The sequence below is a fragment of the Magnolia sinica genome, chromosome 4, assembly GCF_029962835.1.
Source record: "Magnolia sinica isolate HGM2019 chromosome 4, MsV1, whole genome shotgun sequence".
In the NCBI taxonomy this organism is placed as follows: domain Eukaryota; kingdom Viridiplantae; phylum Streptophyta; class Magnoliopsida; order Magnoliales; family Magnoliaceae; genus Magnolia; species Magnolia sinica.
Window position 1 is genome coordinate 87661256 of NC_080576.1, and position 24701 is coordinate 87685956.

General features: G+C 39.2%; 1 protein-coding gene across 13 annotated transcripts in view; it reads right to left on the reverse strand.

Annotated features, from left to right (window-relative positions):
- LOC131243333 (DNA mismatch repair protein MLH3) overlaps positions 1-24701 on the reverse strand; it is a 136446-nt gene that overhangs the window by 79729 nt on the left and 32016 nt on the right. For 11 of the 13 annotated variants that reach the window (XR_009170025.1, XR_009170026.1, XM_058242620.1 and 8 more), the window contains exons 3-6: positions 18160-18211; positions 18023-18070; positions 12042-12196; positions 11878-11935 (exon numbers count right to left, since the gene is read on the reverse strand). Coding sequence is in view for 11 of the 13 variants with exons in the window: in XM_058242620.1 (XP_058098603.1) it covers positions 11878-11935; positions 12042-12196; positions 18023-18070; positions 18160-18211 (313 nt within the window). In the remaining 2 variants the exon portion in view is untranslated. Of the gene's footprint in view, positions 1-11877; positions 11936-12041; positions 12197-18014; positions 18071-18159; positions 18212-19887; positions 19949-24701 lie in introns of those variants that run through there. The other 2 variants (XM_058242613.1, XM_058242616.1) reach the window with 2 other exon arrangements.

Consider the following 24701-nt stretch of genomic DNA (forward strand, 5'->3'; position numbering starts at 1 on the left):
CTACTCGACCCCCCGATTTTTAGGGCGTTACATGTTGGCTGAAGCGAAATCACACAAGTAGCAACAGAAGGATTGGGAGAGGGATCCGAGGGTGGAGCTACGAGGCATTGGACAGGGCCTAGGCGCTATCGACGAGCAAGATGACGACGACAACAAGGGGATCACATATCCCAATGACTATGTTACGACTTGCGATAGGAGGGAGTTCAGAGAAGTGATTTGTGAGTCTTGGGCATCAGGGTGGGAGGGGGAGCAAAGACGATAGCTTGATGAGAGTAAGCCGTCATTTGGGAAGTCCCGACATGATGTTGGTTGGAGCAGCAGATGGTTTGAGGGAGACAGTATGGGTGGTAGTAGTTTTGGCGAGCATGGCCTACAACGCACACAAAGCGCTTGTGTCACAGATGCACCCGTTGCATGTGTTAATCAAAAGATATTAAAAAATATGTGGAACAAGGGACTTCGGGAGAAAGTGGGGGGCGCAATATCTAGGTGGTTCATCTCGAGCTATGTACCAGCAAATGCAGCAACCAGTCTTCACCTCAAAAATATGATTGAGGAGGTGCAGCGTGTTAGGCCCGGTGTGAAGCCTCCGACGCAACAACAGATTCTTGGAGTCTACCTTGATTAGGAGTACGAAGAAATGCGGACTTGGGTACGTGGTCTTAAGCCGAACTGGAAGCAGTACAGGGTGACAATCCTGTGTGATGGGTGGATGGGACCAATGCAATTGTCCATTATCAATTTCATGATGTACTGTAGAGGGTAGCTTATTTTCCTCAAATCTATTGATGCATTAGACAAAATAAAAGATCACAAATACATATATGAATTCCTGAAAAAGGTGATTAAAAGTGTTAGGTTGGAGAATTTCAACCAAGTTGTGATGGACAATGGCAGTGCGATCGTTAAAGCGAGGAGGAAATTGATGAGGAGGTACAATCTCTATTGGACCCCGTGTGCGGCACACTGCATTGATTTAATGCTCGAGCAGATAGGGTAGAGGGATTCTGTTAGGAAGACCATCGAGGATGCGAGGAGAGTGATGAACTCTATATACAATCACTAATGGTTGTTGGCTGCAACGCGTGAGTGTTGTGGAGGAGACATCGTTAGACTAGGTGCAAAACGGCTCGCCACGAACTTCATTGCACTCGACAGCTTATACAGGCACCGTGTGGGTCTGAGGAATTTGTTTAGATATGAGAAATACTTAAAGAGTGAAATTAGAGGAAGACTAAGGGTGCAAAGAAAGTTTCAAAGATGGTGCTTACTGATTCCTTCTGGGATGGAGTTCACACCGTCGTTTCCATGTGGGAATGAAATATGGCTGAAAAGGTGTGTTTTTTTAATTCATTTACTTTTACATGTCTTAATTATTGTAAGCTAGCTGCATTGTATTATATAAACTCATTTTGATTACCGTCGGAGTGATTTCGTATGCCAGCGCATGCTTTTTGGACCCCATTAAATGAAAACTTATTATTTAATGCATTCTTTTTGCAATTTATTTATTCTTGAATATACAAATATGTATTTTTAGGCATGTCCTGAAGTTTCACTAAAAAATTCCACCGTTTTTCCCATGCTTCCTCATTTTTTCTAGCATTATCGACAATAATGATATTATATCTTTATCCCCGGCCAGTGAAACTTGTAGCAACACCCACAACTCAAACATTGTGGGACCTATTCCTTCCAGGTTCTGGCGACATTCTCTCCGTTCCAGCGTGTTTCCGGAGACCTTTTTTAGATTTTTTTTTTTTTTTTCCAGAGAGTGGGATCACCACCCATTCCAAAAGTTCCAATGGTTGGAAGGTAGCTGTGTAGGGACACTACCCACTCCAATTACTCTCTCGTGAGCCTCCAATGAACTATTCACTTCATTGTGGGATCCACATCAACTTTTACGGTAGAAAATGACTTGTTTTCCCTCGAAGGGTCTTATTGTGGGGCCCTGTCACAAGAGAAAATGGATAGGGAGGAGGTAGGAAAGGAAGATGGATACGGAGGAAAAGTCAAAGAAGAAGATGGATAGGGAGGATGAGGTAGGAAAGGAAGATGATGACAAGAGGTGCTGAAGGAGAGGATCACACTTGAGACACTGGGATTGCACCTGGGACTCTGGGATCGCACCTAGGATCTATGAATTGCACCTGGGCCACTATCAACGAAAACGGACATAACTCCCTCGTTATGGGTCCGATTGGGGCAATCTTGTGCTTATTGGAAAGATAATTTGATGAACTTTCAAATGGCTTTGGAATAATCTCATTTGGATACCATTTGACCACCTTAAAGTGGAACCAAAGTCCATCATGGCATGGATCACACCTATGGATTACACCTGGAAAAGAGAGTGAAAGCTATCTCATGAAAACGGTCATAACTCCCTCGTTACAGGTTTGATTGGGGTGATCTTGTGCCTGTTGGAAATATAATTTGATCAACTTTCAAATAGCTTTAGAATCATCTCATTTGGAAACCATTTGACAACCCAAAAGTGGGCCCAAGTCCATCATGGCATGAATCACATCTAGAAATGAGAGCGATTCTATGAAAACAGTCATAACTCCCTCATTATAAGACCAATTGGGGTGATTTAGTACTGGTTGGAAAGATAATTTAATGAACTTTCAAATGACTTTGGGACTAAGAGGCCATTTGAACCCATTTTTTGATGCACAACAGATATCCTTGGACTAAGCTCAATGGTGATCCTATTGAAAATGTACAACAGAGATCCTTAGACTAAGCGCTCAATGGTGATCCTATCGAAAATGCACAATAGAGATCCTTTGACTAAGCTCAATAGTGATCCTATAAAAAATGTACAACGGAGATCCTTGGACTAAGCTCAACGGTGATTATATTGAAAATGCACAACGAACATCCTTGGACTAAGCTCAACAATGATCTTGTTGAAAATGCACAATGGAGATCCTCGAACTAAGCTCAATAGCGATCACCTATTGAAAATTCACAATAGAGATCCTTGGACTAAGTTCGACTAAATTCAAAGTGATCCAGTCGAAAATGCGCAACAGAGATCCTTGGACTAAGCTCAACGGTAATCCTCTTGAAAATGCACAACGGAAATCCTTGGACTAAGCTCAACGGTGATCATGTTGAAAATGTACAACAACGATCCTTAGACTAAGCTCAACGGTGATCCTGTTGAAAATGCACAACGAAGATCCTCGTTGAGCTTAGTCCGAGGATCTCTGTTGTGCATTTTCAATAGGATCACCTTTAAGCTTAATCCAAGGATCTTTGTTACGATTTTCGATAGGATCACCTTTGAGCTTAGTCTAAGGATCTCCATTGTGATTTTCGATAGTATCACCATTGAACTTAGTCCAAGGATCTCCGTTGTGCATTTTCAATAGGTAATCACTGTTGAACTTAGTCCGAGGACTCTGTTGTGCATTTTCAAGATGATGGGGCAAGGCAAGCCAAAGGAAAGTATAGGTTGGCTCCCAGCTCCATCTCGGCCAACATCCTGCTCTCGAGAGGATGGGGTCCTAGAGCGAACTACTCATGTGCCGTGTTGCCCCAACCCAAGGGCATTTCGTGAGGAGCTACGATTCGGTGGTTGACAAGCAACTTCGAGGAGGCGACTGGAGTGCTTTCATCAAATGATGCATGTGGGTTGAGCCATTCCCATCTTGACGTGGTGGCCCGATTCGGCCTGGTCTGGTCGGGAAGAGATTCTAATAGAGACTACTATTATCCGAGAATAGATATCTATGTTAGATAGCAGGGGTGGGCTTTCCTCCGGTAGTCCTGTTGTGTCAATAGAGCTCTTTCCTTCACTGAGCGAATGCAATCATGTAGGTACTTGAGCAATAGCTGCTTCAGGCGCTCGACCGGTGGATCGAATTGATGAACCTGCTGAATCGAACATGGGGGAGACGAGATCGGACCGTCCTACATTCAATAAGACCCTCTTTCCAATACGTCATTTTTGGTTGACACCGTATTGATCGTTATTACATAAAAAAGATGACTGCCCCTTATGTTAGAGGGGGATTACCGCCTTTTCGATCAAGCAAGGATATGGGAATGCCCCCACCCACGGCAAGGAGCTTCCTGAAGGTCCCTTCGGTTCGCTGTCTGGGGAGGAATGGGATAGAGAGAGGAGCATAGAACCAAAATCTCATCTGTTCGTAGTTCCCAAATGAAGGAGGAGACTTCAGAGTCAATCTGTCTCCCCTATCAAACCAGGGTTGCTACTGCTCCAGCTTGTATTCTTGATCAATCGGCAGGGATCAAACATAACTCGCGCATTTCAAATAGGAGATATTCAAAGAGAATTGAAGACGGATCTTTTGATCCCATCTCTATTAATTCCTTACCCTAATGTAAGAGATTCCATTCCTTAGTCAATCCGCATCAATAGACAACTGGCAGCGGAGCACTGATTCCCAATTAAGGCTGCATGCGCTCGAAGAATGAATTTCTGCTTTTCACTCCTGATTTGGTTCTGAAACCAGAGGCTAACAATGGCTACAAGAGGGAATAGGGGTGGAACGAATGGTTAGGTGGCAGGTTAGGCCCAATTGCTCCTCTTGTCTAATACCTCCCTCCTCCCATCCTCCGTTTGTTCCTTAATGGGTGATCCCGTTGAAAATGCACAATGAAGATCCTCGTTGAGCTTAGTCCGAGGATCTCCGTTGTGCATTTTCAATAGAATCACCTTTGAGCTTAATCCAATGATCTTTGTTGTGATTTTCGACAAGATCATTGTTGAGCTTAGTCTAAGGATCTCCATTGTGCATTTTTAATAGTATCACCATTGAACTTAGTCCAAGGATCTCCGTTGTGCATTTTCGATAGATAATCACTGTTAAGCTTAGTCCGAGGATCTCTGATGTGCATTTTCAACATGTGATCACTGTTGAGCTTAGTCTGAGGATCTCTGTTGTGCATTTTTAACATGATCATCATTGAGCATAGTCCAAGGATCTCCACTGTGAATTTTCAACATGATCGCCATTGAGCTTAGTCTAAGGATCTCCATTGTGCATTTTCAACAAGATCACCATTGAGCTTAATCCAAGGATCTCCATTGTGCATTTTCAACAAGATCACTGTTGAGCTTAGTCCAAGGATCGATGTTGTGCATTTTCGATAGGATCACCATTGAGCTTAGTCCAAGGATCCCCATTGTACATTTTCTATAGGATCATCGATGAGCTTAGTCCAAGGATCTCTATTCATCACCAAGTTTGATGAGTATATGATATCTTGTAACATCAAGGATCTGTTGATGACCATTTCCCATTGAAGGATGAGCCTCCAACCTGAGCTTCAGCGTGAGCTCATTCCCCACGACGTTAGCACCGTAGAGCATGCCTACCAAGTGGTGCAAGAACTCAAGCGGTATCTAAAACCACAATTCGTGAGGTGATTCAACTCTCGTGAATCCAATGTTAGAGCTACACTCCCGGGAGAACTAAGCCTAATTTTGGGAGTCAAACCAAAGCCCCTACTGGTACTCAATCCAACAATAAGGATGTGAAGGGAAAATGGCTAGCTAGTACAAACTCAAGGGCAGGTGAGCAAACGCGGTGTTACAATTGCCAAGGATATGGCCATTTCGCACACCAGCGCCCCACAAAAAAGCGAAATAAGCCCTCGTGATTAGAGATTGTGAAGAAGAGGATGATTAGGGTGATTGCAAAGAAGAAGAATATCAACCTGAAATTGGTGCTAGTAATAAAGAACTTGAATGAGTTGAGACATGTAACTTGCAGTTATCAGATGCGCCTTGGCCCAAGCTAAAGAGAGAGATGATTGGCGTAGAAGTTCAATTTTTCACACTTATGTCAAGTATTGTGACAAAAACTGTCATGTGATAATTGATAATGATAGTTGCACCAATGTGGTATCCACTAACATTGTATCTCATTTGGTTTTGAAACCTGTTCCTCACCCTTAGCCCTATCGAGTTTCATGGGTTGATGTGTCCTCAATACCAGTTTCTCAACAGTGTTTCGTTCCCATTTAGTTTGCTTCCTACAAAGACACGTTGTGGTGTGATGTCTTGCCTATGGATGTAAGCCACATCATTTTGGGCAGACCTTGGCTCTATGATTGTGATGTGACACTAGCTCAAATACGTGTTCATTTATGTACGAAGGTAAGATGATAAAGTTAAATCCTCTTCTACCCAAAAGCACCACAGAGAAGAAAGAGGACGTCAAGAAGGGTGATCTTAAAGAGGTGAGGAAATATCATACCAAATCTCTCCATATAATAAACTCCAAAGAATTTGAGAGGGAAACTAAGGCTGATTCATTGGCGTATGCTCTCGTGGCAAGAGAGTTCACACCCGAGGTTAGCATAGGGTTGCCTCCTGATGTGAATTCGATATTGGAGGAGTTTAGAGATGTTTTCCATGAGTACGCCATTGATCTTGTCCCCTGGTCGATTCTACCAAACCTTCCTCATTACCAAATGAACCCCACAGAGCATGCATAGTTCAAGAGTCGACTTGATGAGGTTCTTAAAAAAGGGTTAACTCAGGGGAGTTTGAGTCCATGTGCCATGCCAGCCCTACTCACTCCTAAGAAAGATGGCACTTGCCGCATGTGCGTGGACAGTCAGGCCATCAACAAAATCATGGTCAAGTATTAGTTTCCTATATGTCTTGACAACATATTGGACATGATGGCCAGTGCCACGATCTTTTCCAAGATTGACCTCAAAACTGGGAATCGTCAGATAAATATTTGCCCAGGAGATGAATGAAAGACAACCTTCAAGACTAAGGATGGGCTACATAAGTAGTTAGTCATGCCTTTGGCTTGACCAACGCTCCGAGTACGTTTATGAGAGTGATGACCTAGGTGTTGAGACCATTTATGGGTAAGTTCCCGGTGGAATATTTTGATGACATCCTCATTTATAGTACCTTCAAAGAATAACATCTTCAACATTTGAGGCAAGTCTACAGGGTCCTTAAGACAAAAGTTATATGCCAACCTGAAGAAGTGTTCTTTCATGTTTGACAAAGTTATCTTCTTAGGGTTCATTGTTTCATCTGAGGGCATGTCTACAGACCCTACAGACCCTGAGAAAGTCAATGCCATAATAAGTTGGCCTGAACTACAAAACATTCATGAGGTGCGTAGCTTCCATGGGTTAACTACTTTCTATAGGCGGTTTATTTGAGGCTTTAGTTCCATCATGGATCCCATCACGGACTGCATTAAAAAGGGGGAGTTCAAATGGATTAATGCTAACTCCAAGGCGTTCAAGAAGATAGAGGACAAGATGATTGAGGCTCTTGTCATGCGCCTTCTTGACTTTTCTAAAGTCTTCGAGGTTGCATGTAATCGTGTAGTGTAGGTATAGGTGGAGTACTTAGCAAGGAAAGGGCACCCTATTGCTTATTTCAGTGAGAAGTTGAATGAGGCGAAGCAACGATACTCTACCTATGACGAGGAATTCTATGCAGAAGTTCAATCCTTGTGACATAGGTGACATTACCTACTACCACAAGAGTTCGTCTTGTTTTATGATCATGAGGCTTGAGATACCTCAACTTCCAGAAGAAGCTAAATCTAAGACATGTCAAGTGGATAGAGTTTCTCCAATAGTATACCTTTGTTCTGAAACATAAGGCCAAGGTCGAAAACAAGCCTATTGGTGCCCTTAGTGGTCGAGTGGCGTTACTCCAATCTATGAGCGTAGAAGTCATTGCGTTTAAAGAATTGAATGGAGAACATTTTGCATGCCCAGATTTTGGAAAGGTGTACACGTCACTCTTGGAAGATCAGTCGAGTGATAGTGGGTTTGTCTTAATTGATGAATTCTTATTTAAAGACGACAAACTGCATTCCCTGCATCTCCCTCTAGGATTTTCTAGCTTGAGAGCTTCATGTCGGAGGGGTTGTTGGTCATTTTGGTAGAGACAAGACTATTGCCCTTGTGGAAGATCGATTTTATTGGACTAGTCTCAAGCAAGACATTGCCAAGATTATTGGGTAGTGTATGACTTGTCAGCTGGCAAAGTAGAAAAGGCAAAACATAGGTTTATATACGCCTTTGCCAGTGTCACATGCTCTGTGGCAAGATATCAGTATGGACTTCGTGCTTGAGCTACCCAAGACAATAAAAAAGCACAATTTCATCTTTGTGGTGGGATTTTGTTTTCTAAAATCGCCCATTTTTTTACCATGTTCTAAAATATCTAACGCATCCAACATTGTGAAGCTATTCTTTGAGGAGGTGGTTCGCTTGCATGGATTGTCCAAAACCATTGTGTCTAACAGAAATGTGAGATTCATGAGTTATTTTTGGAAGACACTTTGGCACATGATGGGTGCAAGACTTCAGTTCTATTCAGCATACCACCCTCAGACTAACGGTCAAATGGAGGTGGTTAATCGAAGCCTGGAAAATCTGCTACGATATCTTGTGGGTGACTATATTAGGACTTGGGATTTAATCTTACCAGTTGCAGAATTTGCTTACAATAGTTTGGTCAATACGACAATAGGCATGAGTCCTTCTGAAGTAGTGCATGGTTACAAGCCTAGGAAGCCTATAGACCTCATTCCCATGTCAGTCTCCCGTGGACCATTCGAGTTTGAAGATGCATTTACACGACATATCCATGATTTGCATAATGAAATTAGAAAATAGATTAATGAGAGCAATGAAAAGTATAAGGTATTTGGTAACTCTCATTGCAGGTTCAAAGAATTTCAAGTAGGCGATGAAGTGATGATAAGGCCAGAACGATTTCGAAAAGAAGTAAAGAAATTACAAGCTCGTAGTGCTGGACTATATAAGATATTGAAATAATTAGGTCCCAATACAAATATTATAGATCTTTCACCTAGTATGGGCATTAGTTCTACATTCAATGTTGAAGATCTTGCGCATTTCTAGGGCCCTTCCTTTGATCCCCACATGGACCCAGATGATGATACACCCAACCTGTCCAATGACCCTTGGCTATTACCAGATCCTCTTCTCTGTGTTTGCCACCTTTACCATCTATACCTACGAAAAGAGAAGAGACATGATAATTTGGACGAGCAAGTGGTTTCCACCAAATATGGAGAATTTCAGAAATATCTTGTCAAGTGGAAGAATAGGCCAGTGTCAGATTGTGTGTGGATCACAGAGATGGAGCTTCAACGACTCGATCCAGACCTCTGAGAGCGTTATCACAGCTTTATTTCGCCAGAGGCAAATTCTTCTCTGTCCAGAGGAGTTGATGAGGACATCCAAGTGCCTTATAGAGTACACCAGAGGAGGAGATCAGTTCCAGTTTCACTTTGGCTCGGCGACTACTACATGGGCCCAGGTGGGCCACATTGAAGACCACATAATCTTCAAGGACCCTACACTAGGAAGATGCATGTGGGTCTTTGAAGACATGCCGATTTGACAGTTGGATCTTGAGGACACGTTGATCAGATGGTTGGATCATTGTGATCTTAGATCACACTGATCGTAGACTTTAGGATGTTTAGATTTATTTCGTTTATTTAGTTGATTATTCATGTTGGATTTATTTTAATATTTAGTTGAGATTAGGGAGTTAGGAACGTGAGGATTTTCATCTGAGAGCGCATTTTTGTAAAAAGTCATTGAGCGTCTTAATGTGAGCATTTTCATTTGAGAGCGCGTTTTTTGTAAAAAGTCTCTCTTGAGACTAAAAAAGACTTGGACGTCCAGCCCTAGCCCATTATTGAATGTTTTGGAAGAAAAAAAAAAGCTCTCTTGTTTTGAGATAGAAAATCTCTTATGAATGGAGATTTATGGTGTGAAGCCTAATCTATTCTCTTTGTTACTCTTTGAAAATGTTTTTTTTTTTCTTGACTTTCTCATCTTCTTCTCAAATCCTTCTTTTCTTTCACTATTCTTCTCCAAATCCTAAATCCCTTTACTCTTTCCTTCTAAACATAAACCCGCTACCCCAAACCCATCCTTTCTTATTCCTCACTCCACCAAACCCAACCCATCACCATCAACCCCTACACGTACGGACAAGGCCATACAACTGTACAGTTAGCCCCTTCTCTCCATTTTCTTTCCTTTCTTCAATCCATCTTCCTATCCCATAAACCCTAGCCTAAAACCCTAACTCTTATTCTACAATAAACCCTAGTTCTTTTAATTTTCCTTAAGCCCTAATCCTCAATTCCCTATGAAACCCTAATCCTCAATTCCATATAAAATCCTAAATCCCCAAATCCTACCAAAGCCCCAATTCTTTTCAAATCCATAACCCTAGATTCCCATATCCCAAACCCTGGAAAGACTAAATCAGCCCCTTTGAATTAGACCTAAGCCTATGCTAAAGGGGTAAGTTCTACCTTCCATTGATCCTTTGAAATTCCATGTTTTATATGGTTTAGTTTATTGTGGGATTGTGATTTAGATTGAAATCTAAATTTTATTGTTTATTTGACTTCTTAGATTTGTGGTAGGTTAGTATATCTTATACTTTGAATTACTCTTCAATCCGTCTACAATTTCCTTCCATCATATCTAGCCTAGACCACACATCCTACATCATTGATGGATGAATGAATGGAATGGATGTGCTATGGATGGACAGGTGTGTTATGCGTGTATGGAATTATCATGAGTGAATGGATGGATTACGTATCTATGTATGTATGTATGATAAATTTTTGTTACTATTGCACTTTTTTTTTAAAAAATTTTTACGACAGCACATGGTTTAGGTCCTTGTTAAATGCAAAACTTATTATGTATGATTCTTTTTTTGCAACTTTTTTATCCCTAAATATGTAAACATGTTTCTTTTAGCATCTCTTAAAGTTTCACTGAAAAATTCTACCTTTTTCTCTACGTTTCCCTCAATCTGCAATACATTTCCTGGTATCAATGATATGGATACATCTTTCCATATCCCCAGTCAGTGATACATGTAACAATACTGATACTGCAAACATTGCTCATGCATTTGTCCGTTGTACAAGTCAGGATATTTATATAAGAGATAAAATGCCCTTAGATGAACTGTGAACATGAATAACACATCCTACACCAGATAACATCTAACACATAAAAAACAGCAAAGAAAAATAAAACAGCATCCTTACAATGCTAACAACCTCAAGAGGCATAGAATAATGAGCCGGTTTCCCTAAAGCTCACCCTTCACTTTCAGATCCTCTCCATTCTAGGTCCTCTTTGGAGGAGCAAGCAAAAAGAACATTCCCAAGACAGAATAATGGAGGGCATAAACCATCTAGTGCAGACTTTGCTGATAATTTCAATCTTCAGGTTATTTCTCCTTTTTTTCTTAATGGGGATACTATGAGCATGATTCCAAGCATGCTGTATTCCATGAACAGGCAGGTTCACAACACTGAAATCAGGGCAGCATGATTAATTTGTTAGGGATCTCTAATATGTTTGTTGAGTCCCACAGATTGACATCTGATTAATATAAAGAGTTTTTTTTTTTTCTAAAGCACATTAATATAAAGAGTTTTTCACTCGCTGATGTTACAACTCCAATTGAATGAAAGACATTTTACATTCCTACAATGTATAACACAGTTTTCAGAATCATTCTAATCTTTTATTATCTCAAGATGGCATCATGGCATTGGCAGGCACTTGTAATTTCGAATCTATTTTTCCATTTCATAAATTCCTAATTTTCCACAAATTCAGCTGTTGACAAGCATCAAAACCTGAAAATTTTTCTACACATTTGTTTCTTCTCCTTTTTGTTTTTGTTTTTGTTTTTTTGTTTTTTGGGAAGAACAATCTCATCTCTTGAAAATCAAGTGCTCACATTAGCATTGAGCAAACTACAAGAACAAATGAAACACATTTGAAACTACTGAAGCAGTGAAGCCAAGATTAGGTTACCTGTGGTGCCAACGTCTTGTCTATGATCATCGATTCCAAGAAATAAACATTTGCATCCCTAAGGAAGAAAGAAAGTCACCCATAATTAATACAATGCAAAAATAGCCATCAAGGTAATCCCTAGATAAAAATGTAAATTCAATATCTGGAAAAAGAATGCATGCCTTAATGATTTTGCGGTACCCATTCGACCTCCCGCGAGCTTTGGTTATGATTTCTAACAAAGAAACATCAGAAAGGGAACCCAATGCCACTCCCCTAAAACCCAAGCTTTCAATACCAGCATCCATCTCATCCAAGAACTGAAGTTTTGAAGTTGCTGTCCACTCATTAAACAAAACCGTAAGCATTATCACCATTGACAATGTCAACTAAATTAGTGATCACAAAGAAAGAAAGAAAGAAAGAAAGAGAGAGAGAGAGAAAAGATCATTATCAGAATAGGGACAAGATAATCCGATGCATAGATTAAATTTAACAAATTCAACAAACAAACCGCCCCCAAAAAAAAAAAAAAAACAAAAAAAAAACAAAAACAAAAAAAAAAAAAAAAAATTCAGTGATCAAAATGAGTGCTGTGTCAAAAGCCATCAACCCCAACCAAATGCTCAGCCAATCTGAAGCAACTGAATCAAATAGAATCTCTAAATCAATGCCAATGGATAAATTTTGATTTGGTGAATGCCAAGTTGCCTAGTTATTTATCCAAAATATAGCAACATCAACTCCTCTTTTTTTTTAATGACAAATTCTTACCATGTCTACAGTGAAAGGTGCACATGATAAGATAAATGAATCAAAGAGCAGATGTGCTGCAAGGTTGTAATGGAGATGATAAGGGATTTTACCAAGTGGTACATCACTACTTGGAAATGACCTAGCCAGTGCCTACATGTTGGCTAGCCAAATCAGAATTTGAATTTATATTGCTGCTTGAAGTAACTTACTGTCCAGGTCTTATTTTGTAATGCAGTGGAGGGTAGAGGTATGAGAATCACTGGCAAGTCACTTGTGAAACTAACATCTAACAGATTCACACTGTGAAAAGAATGGAGATCAATCATATACTTGGTGAACAATGGTCTCCCATATTAGAATTTGCTATGAATCAAACATCGTGAACATGGACTCACAGGATCTAGAATTTGATCAAAGATCAAGTCCAACTCACATAGGATGAGTAACATTTATCACACTTCGTGAACAAGGTTCACTCATACCTGGTCAATCATATGGACAGTTTACTCATGGACATCCTCCCCCAGTTAGCATAGCCTCCTCATGATCTAATGTCTGATAAAAAAATCAAGAAAATTCCATCCATAAATCAGACGTCATAAGGCCTGTTGGGACAGTCGCCAGATAATGTTGATGACTTTTCTGCCTTTCCAGATTAATTCCCAAGCGTTTGCCACTTGGTGGCTACTGGAACCTAAGAAGGAAACTCTTTTTTGCCTTTACTTTCACCCTGATTCATGAGTAAGATAATTTTGACATGAGAAATGAAGTTATCCCATGACAAGGTTGTTTGTTAGGGAAAGGAAGCTGTTCAACTGGAACCCAAGTAACTAAGAAATTCACATCTCATCATACAAGCAAAAAAACCCCAGATGTTGAAGGCTGTTGATACATGCAAATACAGAACCAATTTGCAAGTGATAATACCTTAAACTATGATAATTTATAAGTTATTATTATAATTAATAATAATCCATATGCACAAATAACTCGTGCATAAAAGATAAGCACAACCATTACAATCTACGTAGATAAAACAAATACATAAGCACACAACAAAATTTTTGAAATGAATCATCATACATGGGGTCCCCTTTATGCATTTTGTTTTGCTCTATCCTCCTCGAATAGTGATCCAGACATCGTGTCCCTTCTCACCAACACAATACAAGTCCTTTCAGGTCTTCCACAACCTGATGGAAGTTCTGGATGCGGATTCAAAGAGAAGATGCAAAGAAGATGGCACCAATGAAGGAAGAAATTCAAACCTGAAGTGGACTAAATCAGACCAAAATGAAGCCCAATGATTAACCTGTTTGCCGGATGGCAGCAGTGGTCGATACCTAGATTCAGCTCAATGGAGGGTGTATTGGAGAAAGGCTCAATGAAGCGGTAAAGGGGGAGGCGTATGATTAGTTTGGAAGCCAAAAACAGCTGACATCAGTCTGACATCAACCATAACTGATGTCAGAATGACACCAGGCCTCATTGCATGTATTTGTCCACGACTTCAGCTTTCTAGTTTATTAAGAGCTCAAGCAGCATGCAACTTGTTCTTAGGTTTTAGATATGTATTACAACACAGTTAAGATTAGGCCAGCCTAAGGCTTAGATTTTTGGAGTTGCGTAGGGTTTAGTGGAGAGTCTGGAGACTAAATAAGGTTAGTTTAGACTTTGGCGCTGTAGAGAAGCTTTTTGGATTTAGTATTTTCTTCACAGACAGAGCTGAAGCATATTTTGGTGTTTTTGGGTGTTCAAACCAAGGTTGGTTCAAGTTGATAAACTTCTATCCTCCTACTCTATTGCACATGCATATGTAGTACACTTTTTTATTGTTTTATTTGTTGAGATTCCTATTTTTGGGACTCCAAATCTTGTTCTGATTGCTATAGAACTGTTCTATTCTGTTGGAGAACTATTTCTAACCATTGGATATTATTCTTGCCTGTAGGAGATTGAGATTCTATTGCTCATTTCAATTACTAAACCCTGCAATAGTCAGTTTTACCTTTTGAATTACATCAGAATCAATTGGGTCATCTAAACCGCAAGAAGGCATTGTCAATAAAAGAAGAACTCAAGTTCTGAGCAAGGTAGGTATTCTCAAATATTCCAAGAGAAGCCAACAAGATTGCCAACTCGCTCACTAAAGAGAGAGTGATGAAAGGGTCACTCAAAATTGGCTCATCAGTGCCTCTTGTTTGATGTTTCTATCTTCTCATTGATTTAATAAAAATTTTATTGCCAATCAAAAATAAACAAATAAAGGCAGAACTCATAACCCAAAGTGGACCAAATCAGACCCAAAATAAGCCCAATAGCTAGCTTGACAGCAACAGCAGTCCAGGCTCATATTCAACCCAATAGAGCAGCAAAGGCAGAGGTGTGCAGTTGGTTTGAAAGACAAAAGGGCCGTGTGATGCTGAGATGACATCAGCCCATCATTGCAGCATGGCATCATGTGTATTTTTCTACTTTATAAATGAGTCCAAGTTGTATAGGGTTAGGATCCTTGAAATGTACTCCCATATCTAATAGAAGCCATTGAAGCCAAACAATCCTGGAAGCAGCGTGAACAAGTGCTCTATGCTCAGCTTCGCTGAAAAGAATCTTTGTCAATGAGAAAACTATTGAAGTTCTTATAACTATTGCATATCAGACTAAAAATCATATTGCTCAAACTCCTATGGAGCTAAATCGAGTTCCAAAAAGATGAATGAAATCCTTAGATGATCCCATTCAATACAGGCATCTCATGAGAAGCCTCATTTATCTCATTATGACTGACCAAGTATAGCTCATGTCATCGATATGGTCAGCTAGTTTGTATCAGGTCCTCAACACATTCATGTCAGCGCTGTACATCAAATTATCACGTCTTCTAGTATTGCTAGTTGGGTCTATACTTATCTCAAATCTTCTACCATAGCCAAATACCAATTCAAACAGCTACTGCCGTTCAAAGTATCCCCGATATTATCTTTATCTCTTGCTCGGCGATGCCGATAACACTAGTAGCAATACCGATCACACTGGTAGTATCAAAAATTCCAGGTACTAGCAATGTATCGCTAAGTATCGCTAAGTATCGACAATATTTTCAACTATGTAAATTCTAGGTGTCACTTGTATTGCTGATGTATCGATGCTGCCAATATTTTCGATTGTGTAAATTCTAGGTGTTGCTTGTATCACAACTGTATCGGCGATATTTCAATAATATTGCCAACACATCGATATTACCAAAATTTTGTTTATTAAAATAAAATTAAAAAAAAAAATCCATTTCAATTTTTTAGGGGCACATGGTTGTATGCAATGTTCAATTTGTCATTGATAATATTGATAATATCTTGATATTATCGTTATTATAATATACACGATATTGAGACCACAATCTTTCATTTCCTTTCCAGTTGTTGATGATTTTTTTTGTGAAATATCATGTTGTTGATACTCTGAAATATCAATGGATGTTTGGATGGAAGGTTGGATGGATGGTTGGATGGTTAGATGGGATGGTTGGACTGATTTCTTACGACGGCACATGCTTTAGGCCCCCCATTAAATGTAAACTTATTTGTATATTCCTAAATATACAAATATGTGTATTTTAGCATCTTCTGAAGTTTCACTAAAAATTCCACCGTTTTTTTCCCATGTTTCCCCACATTTCCGGTTATCAGTGATATTAACGACAATATCGATATTGTTTCCGTATCCCTGGCCAACGAAACTTGTAGCGATACTGATACTTCAAACATTGGCTACTGGTGAAATTATCTCGCTCATTGGCCTTCTTAAGGAATTTGAGGTCACTACAACTACTCTGACACCACTTCATGCCAACAATACTAGTGCCATTCAAATTGCTTCTAATCTAGTATTTCATGAACATGCTAAACATATTAGTACACTGAACTACTTACTGAAGCCACAACCATTTCTACTTATGCCTGCCTGCCTTGTTGGAAAATTGGTGCTTCTTGACTTGCATTAATTTAAGGGGGAGTGTTGTACCTCTGTAATATAACCTTGCACTATACTAGAGAGAGAGAGAGAGAGAGAGAGAGAGAGAGTTGGAGAGAGAGAATTTGAATCGAAAGTGGATTGCATGGTGTGCCACACCACTAACTTCGGTGGTGTCTTGACGTCACCAAGTTCTGTAGGACCCACCATGATATATGTGTTATATCCACACCATCCATCCATTTGGAAATATCATTTTAAGTAAGGGCCCAAATATGAGACATATCCAAAGCTTGAGTGGACCACACCACAGAAACGGTGGGGACAATGATTCTTACCATTGAAACCTTCTTAGGGTCCACCATGATGTTTATTTGTCATCCAACGTAGTCATGAGGTCACACGGACCTGGATGAAGGGAAAAAAAACAAATATCAAATTGTTCCAAAACTTCTATAGCCCCCAAGAAGCTTTCAATGGTAGATGTTCAATCCACACAACTTTCTGTGGTGTGGTCCACTTGAGCTTTGGATCTGCCTCATTTTTGGGACAATGCCCTATAATGATATCGTAAAATGGATGAACGATGTGGATATAACACATACATCATAGAGGGGCCTACGGAATTTGGTGACGTCAACATACCATGGACAGCAACATGCAACCAGTTTCCGATTTAGACAGGAGGCGAGAGACTGAAGGCGAGAGAGAGAGAGAGAGAGAGAGAGAGAGAGAGCCCGAGAAATCTGGCAATGGGATTGCGGGAGAGTGAGTCTCTCGAGTCAATGTTTCGAGGCGTGCGCACTAAGATTGTTTTAATCTCAGCCGTCTGCCAGATCCAACAGCTGATGATGAGGTGCGCATGTAGCTAGCTGCGCACTGGTGTGCAGTTGATCATTTCTCTACATATTCGTATCCTTTTCTCCATCTTTATCCTTGTATTCTTTCTCTTTACGTAAGCAAAAGTATAGCTTCATAGGAAGATGTATTAAATATAGATCGTGGAAACCCCAATCACGTTTTCCAGCACAACTTCTCTAATCTTGAAATTTATGTTCTGTTAAAGCTCTCTCTGTGAGATTTGATCTATTGGCAATCCCTATTAAATTCACTATCAACGTCCAATGATCTAACAATAACTTGTGAAGTTCTAAAAAATAAAAAATAAAAATTCCCCAAAGAACAATAACCACATATTCAGCTGTAAGAGAGCCACTTATCACATATCTTGAAAGATAATTGATGCCAAAAACTCATGAAACAATAGAAAGAAGTGCCAAATTCAATCTTATACAGAAATTATTTCTTGGTGAATGCAGGAAATGCAAATTCAGGTGCTAACCTCGACAAGAAAGTATGAGGGCAAGTAGGTTCTACATATCAGTGACATTGCAAAAAGTCTGAAAAAATTAATTGGAAAACATAATTACATGTGTACCATATTTTTCCCCCAAGAGAACCAATCCATCACGTGAAATACCGCATCCTGCAAGCATGACATACATATTATAAAATGCATGCAGTGAATTGGAATGGTCATAATATTAAGATAAAGAAAGCAAAATCAGTACTCACCATCATCCTCAACTTTAACATAGCATGCTCCAATGTTGATGGAAACATATACCTAAGACAACAAATCATGTCATTTTTAGAATTTGGAAAAGAACTTCAAGTGGATGGAACTGGTCAATCCAGATTCCAGAACTGATTTTATGTTCACAATTATGAATTATCATCTACTTGTGATATTAAAATTAACAATATAGAGGAAACAATCAATTTGCCAAAGTAGGTGACAACCCGATCACGGATCTATAGGATTATAAACAAAGTGAGAAAAAACCATGTATGTGACATATTTCATTTGTATCTTGATGGGCAAGTATTTGATGATGTTCATTTGTATCTTGATGATCATGGAATGATCAACAAGCCTTTTACAGGAAAACATTGCACACACAAGAAAGCATGAGGTTTAAATCATTGATATTTGTCTGGCTTCACCACTCCTTTTCATTTATTTTATATAAAGTAATAGCACCATAGACTACAAAACAGAATCTGCAACAAATATCCAACATCACAACCAGCAAACCACCTCTTCCAACATTGTTTATCCATTTCAATTTTACATTTGCAGCAACACACAAATAAGCAAGATCGCCACCATCATCATCATCTAAGACTTATCCCAACTAACTGGTGTTGGCTACATGAATCCGTTCCACCACTCCAGTCTTCCAAGGGCCATAACTTCAATTAGACCATAGGTCATCAAGTCTTTTCCTACTACATCCATCCATGTCCTTTTCAGTCTCCTCCTTGCCCTTCTAGAGCCTTCAACTTGCACAAACTCACTCCTAACCGGTGCAGTTCTTGGTCTCCGTTGCATATAAACTAAGCAAGGTAAAAGTTAAAGATATTGGAAAAATTGTCCACAGTTATTGGCAACAGCCCCAATTTCCTCCAAACAAAACCTAAGTAGAAACAACCAATTCACCAAAGTGAGAGAACAATCTGATCACGGAACTTCATTATAATGACTACACAACAAAGCGAGAAAAACGTTGTATATTATGCATTTCATTTGTATCTAGATGGGTCATAGCATGAACTGACAAGCCTCCTTTTATAGGATAAATATTGCAGAGACACAAAAAAACCTGAGGTTTACATCATAGATGTTGGTCTTGCTTCACAGTTCTTTTTAATCTATAGTACTCCTAAAAGCCAAGTCATTCCTACTTCCATCGCCCTTATGAAATTAGAAGATTACACCTATAAATTGATTAATATTTCACATGTTAAGGGGCTTTAAGGGAGTTTTCTTGCTCCTTTCATAAAGATACGAAATTACCATCTAGAAATGACTGTCTCAATTTCTCTAGGGCATTTAAGCAATGTTTTAAATATCGTTATCGCATAATGCATCGCACCCTTGGGATACAGATACATATCCGTTATCGCATAGGATATATCGGTTGTATCGTGTAATGTATCGTTGTTGTTGGGAAACATGGGAATATTGGGAAATTAGTCGATTTTTTCAATGGAACTTCAAGGATTGTTGAAAAAGACATCAATACACACTTAGAAATATTTTTTTAAAAAATGAAAAAAAGAAAGTGCACATAATAGGGTTTCCTTTGTATGGGGTCCTAATATATGCACTTTCCAACTGAATTGATGCAAGTATATTCAAAGTCTATTCATATAATTTATAAACGTAAGAAGACATGGATGGAAACACAAGCAATATATTCAAAAGCAAAAGAAGAATCGCTCGATCAGGTTACATACATGCAATGTTTGAATTATCTCCGATATTATCTTTATCTCCAGCTCAACGATACCGATAACGCTGGTAGTATCAAAAATTCCAGGTATTAGCAATGTATTGCTAAGTATCGCCAACATATCAATATCACTAATGTAATCCCCAATATTTTCAACTATGTAAATTCTAGGTGTCGCTTGTATTACCAACGCATCAATATCGCCAATGTATCACCAATATTTTCAACCATGCAAATTCTAGGTAATGCTTGTATCATAAGTGAATCGACGATATTTCAATAATATCGCCAATGAATTGATATCATTAAAATTTTGTTTATTAGGAAAAAAATTATTTCAATTTTTTTTTTTTCATGGGCACATGGTTGTATGTAGTGTTCAATTTTTTATTGATAATATTATCAATATCGTAACATGCGCGATATTGAGACCACAATCTTCCGTTTCCTTTCCAATTGTTGATGATTTCTTGGTGAAATTAATGTGTCATTTATATTTTGCAATATCGATGGATGTTTGCATTTAAGGTTTGGAACCACTTCCACTCCATCTTCGGCATGCTCCACTCGGCCCATTCAACAGCCCATGGCCTAGCAAATTTATGGTAGACAATGTCAGCCCCCTCTTATCGACTACAAATTCTCAAGGGTCTCACCCCTTCTCTCATTTTCTAGGAATTGTGGCTGGCCAGGAACTCAGCCCGCCTCAAAGACACCCCATTTTGCTCAGATAGGCTGATCTGAAAGGTCCTACACTGGTTCTCTATGATCGGCCCGTCTCTACCCCTGCCGAGAATTATCAGCCGATTCTCAGAGGAAACCCCGTCAGCTCTTAGAATTCAGGGGAGATCCGTCAGCCAGAATCCAGCCCAAGTGGTCAAGTGGACCAGACCCAGGAGCGGCCGGTTCAAAATCAACATCGACGGATCATCTCTTGGGAATCTTGGCCCGATAGGTGGTGGGGGCGTCTATAGGAACTACGATGGAGAGGTGTTGTTTGCCTTCTCAACTAGCTACGGGTTTGGATCCAACACCCAGGCTGAGATAAGAGCCATCTGGGAAGGCCTCATGAGGTGCGTGGAGCTGGATATTAACAATTTGGATATTGAGCATGACTCCAAATCCATGATCGATACCCTCTCCAGATCTACTCCTCCTGCGTGGACCATCTAGTACTGGAAAGTCCGAATTAAAGCTCTTATGCCTCATCGGGATATCAATCTCTCCTTCACTCCTAGGGAAGCAAACTCAGTGGCTGATGCCGTTGTCCGCAAAGCCAACGAGGGTCAAGTTCCCTCGTTCTATCGGTCCCAGTCCGAGCTCCCCTTTATAGTTAGAGGTCTCCTATTTTTGGATAGAGTAGGCTTAGGCAATTTAAGAGAGGGTTAACCCTCCTTTCTCTGCTCACGATAGGCGTCGCTGTTCTATTTTTGTTCACAACGATGCCCGAATCTTTGTATAGCCTCTTGCATCTACGAAATTTTACACACACACACACACACACACACACACACCCACCTCTCCCCTATAGATGAACAACGCAACTTTTAATTTGTGAAACTTTATGAGACTATCATAATTTATATGTTATTTATTTTTATTTTTATTTTTAAAGGGTTGGATGGTTAAATAGGCCGGATGAGATGGTTGGATTGATTTCTTATAACAACACATGCTTTTAAGGCCCCATTAAATGGAAACTTGTTATGTATGTATTCTTTTTACAATTTTTTTATTTCTAAATATGCAAATATATACACTTTAACATCTCCTAAAGTTTTGCTAAAAATTTCACCGTTTTTCCCATGTTTCCCCACATTTCCGGTTATCAGCGATATTATCGGCGATATCAATATTTTTTCCATATCCCTAGCCAACGATACCGATACTTCGAACACTGCATACATGTTTAATTAATTTTGTGTTTGGATAAAAGATTGCAACTAATTTGCAAGAAATTTAGAAATTTAGAATTTTCTCAATTTTCCACAACTTGGTCCATCTCCCCCAAATGTCAAAATTGAAGTTCCAAATCCATGATTTTTCATCGAAAACATGAAGAATCATAAATTTGTAACCATTGGACACTAGTTTAACGCGATTTACGACAAAAACATGGATCGAAAATGTTCATTGGATTGAATAGGTGAAATATATCGGCATTACTTGTGCGTTTCATATCGCACAAGTGAGATACAAGATATATAGTGGGATATATCGGCTGATATCGTCGATATTTAAAACACTACATTTAAGTATTTCATTACAAAACACATCTTTCCTCTTCAACCATTGCCCCACCGTTTCAAGAGTTAGGAATTATAAAAAAGAAAACACTGGTAGAAAACACTGGTAAGGTACATTACTTTTACTGATGTGGATGGAACCACTTCACGTGGATGAGATCATTGTTTGAAGTATCCCCGATATTATCCTTATCTCTAGCTCGGCGATACTAATAACACTAGTAGCGATACTGATCACATTAGTAGTATCAGAAATTCCAAGTACCAGCAATGTATGTATCGCCAATATTTTCATGTATGTAAATTCTAGGTGTCAATTGTATTGCTAATGTATTGAAATCGCCACTGTTTTCAATTGTGTAAATTCTAGGTGTCACTTTGTATCACAAGTGTATCGGTGATATTTCAGTACTATCACTGATGCATCGATATAGCCAAAATTTTGTTTATTAAAAAAAAAAAAAATCCATTTCAATTTTTTTATGGGCACATGGTTGTATGCAATGTTCAATTTGTCGTTGATAATATTGATAATATCTTGATATTATCGTTATCATAACATACACGATATCGAGACTACAATTTTTCATTTCCTTTCTAATTGTTGATGATTTCTTCGTGAAATATCATGATATCGATATTATGAAATATTGATGGATGTTTAGATGGATGGCTAAATGGGAAGGTTGGAGTCATTGGACTGATTTCTTATAATGGCACATGCTTTTAGGGCCCCATCAAATGTAAACTTATTATGTGTGCATTCTTTTTGCATTTTTTTTAATATTCCTAAATATGTAAATATGTGTATTTTAGCATCTTCTGAAGTTTCACTAAAAAAATCCATTGTTTTCTCCATGTTTCCCCACATTTACGATTACAATGATATTAACGACGATATCGATATTGTTTCCGTATCCTCAGCTAGTGAAACTTGTAGCGATACTGATACTTCAAACATTGGATGAGATCCACCCCGTCCATTAGGTGCGCCACCCTGACTAGGGCCCAAAAATCAGCCTAATTAAGCAACTGAGGTATGTTACACCATGGCAAATAGTTGAGATGGAAAGTCCCATGATAATTTGTCCAAATTGCATGTGGGGTATAGTAGTGTGTATATGCCATTGAATCCACTCATTTGATGTGCAACACTAGGATGTCCCCGAAGATTAGGACATACAAAGACTCATGTGGGCCACACCATGTGAATTTACAATTTTAGGCATGATTTTGCACCATCCCGTATAGTGCCCCCCACCAAAGTCTTGGATTTGACTGACTTTTAGGACCCATGGTGAAAATGTGATGGTGCACCTAATAGACAGGGTGGATTTGATGCATGTTTGTCTCACATAGCGATCAGCTGCAAGTTGCAACAAGTCAGGCACTTCCTCCATGTATATACACAAGTTAGGTGAGCATATTGGCTGTGTAAGAGCCCTACTGCCGAGGTCGGATGGGGAAGAGGTGTAACGAGCCTACTTAGTGTCAAGTCAGGTTGGGTGAGCATGTTGTTTGTGCAAGACCCTAATTGTCGAGGTCAGTTAGGGATTTTCCACAAATGTCTCCCTTCATTGTCGGGCCCAGTGGATGAGCATGTCGTTTATGCAAGAGTACCATTGTTGAGGTCAGATGGAGCAAAGGTGTCACGAGCCCACCATATGTACTTTCTAAATGTGTTCCATATTGTCGGGTCAAGTTGGGTGAGCACGTTCAGTGTGAAAAAGTCACACTACTAAGGTCGGGTAGTGGTTTGGAGAGTTAGGCCACTCTAGAGAAAATGGCCCCGATATTTTCGCTTAGGTCAACCGTATTGAGATACGTTAAATATGGCCTTCATATGCATTGCATTCATACTTGCACTGTATTTATAACTACGACTATTCTTACATGTACTTTATTCCTAAAATGCTTGCTAATCACGATTTATTTTCATAATTGTATTTCATTCCTACACAACATGCAAATCCTAACTATTTGACATTGCGCTTCCGATTATTTATTGTGTTTATAAATGTACCTACTAGGCTTTCAAAGCTCATAATAGTGTTTGTTTAATTTTTAATTTTTATTTTTTTAGGAAAGGGTATCCTTCAGAGACGACATGGGCCAGATGCTACTTTATTTTGAGTTGTTCATTTTAGAATTTTAGAATGTAACATTTGTTTTTTTTTTTTTTTAATTGATAATTTCATTAAATGGTTGCAGCCACTATAAACAAATGTACAACAAGAAACATGAAAAGGGAAACAAAACTACAACCACCCCCCAGAAAAAAGGGCAAGCTACCCACCCCTGGCGCCCATTCTAGCAAAAACAATTTAGATCTCCTGAAAACATCTATCACCATCCCATTTTTGTTTTTGAAACATCGGGCATTCCTTTTAGGACAAAGAGCCCATAAACCTGCTAGCAAGCTCAACCTCCATAACCTATTTCTTGATATACCCATGTCCTCTTCATGCCATGACAAGAGAAAAAAATCTATTGAGCTCGGAAACACCCAAAGCATTCCAAAAAGTTGAAAGAAATGGCACCACACCTCTCTTGCATAAGAATAATGAAGAAA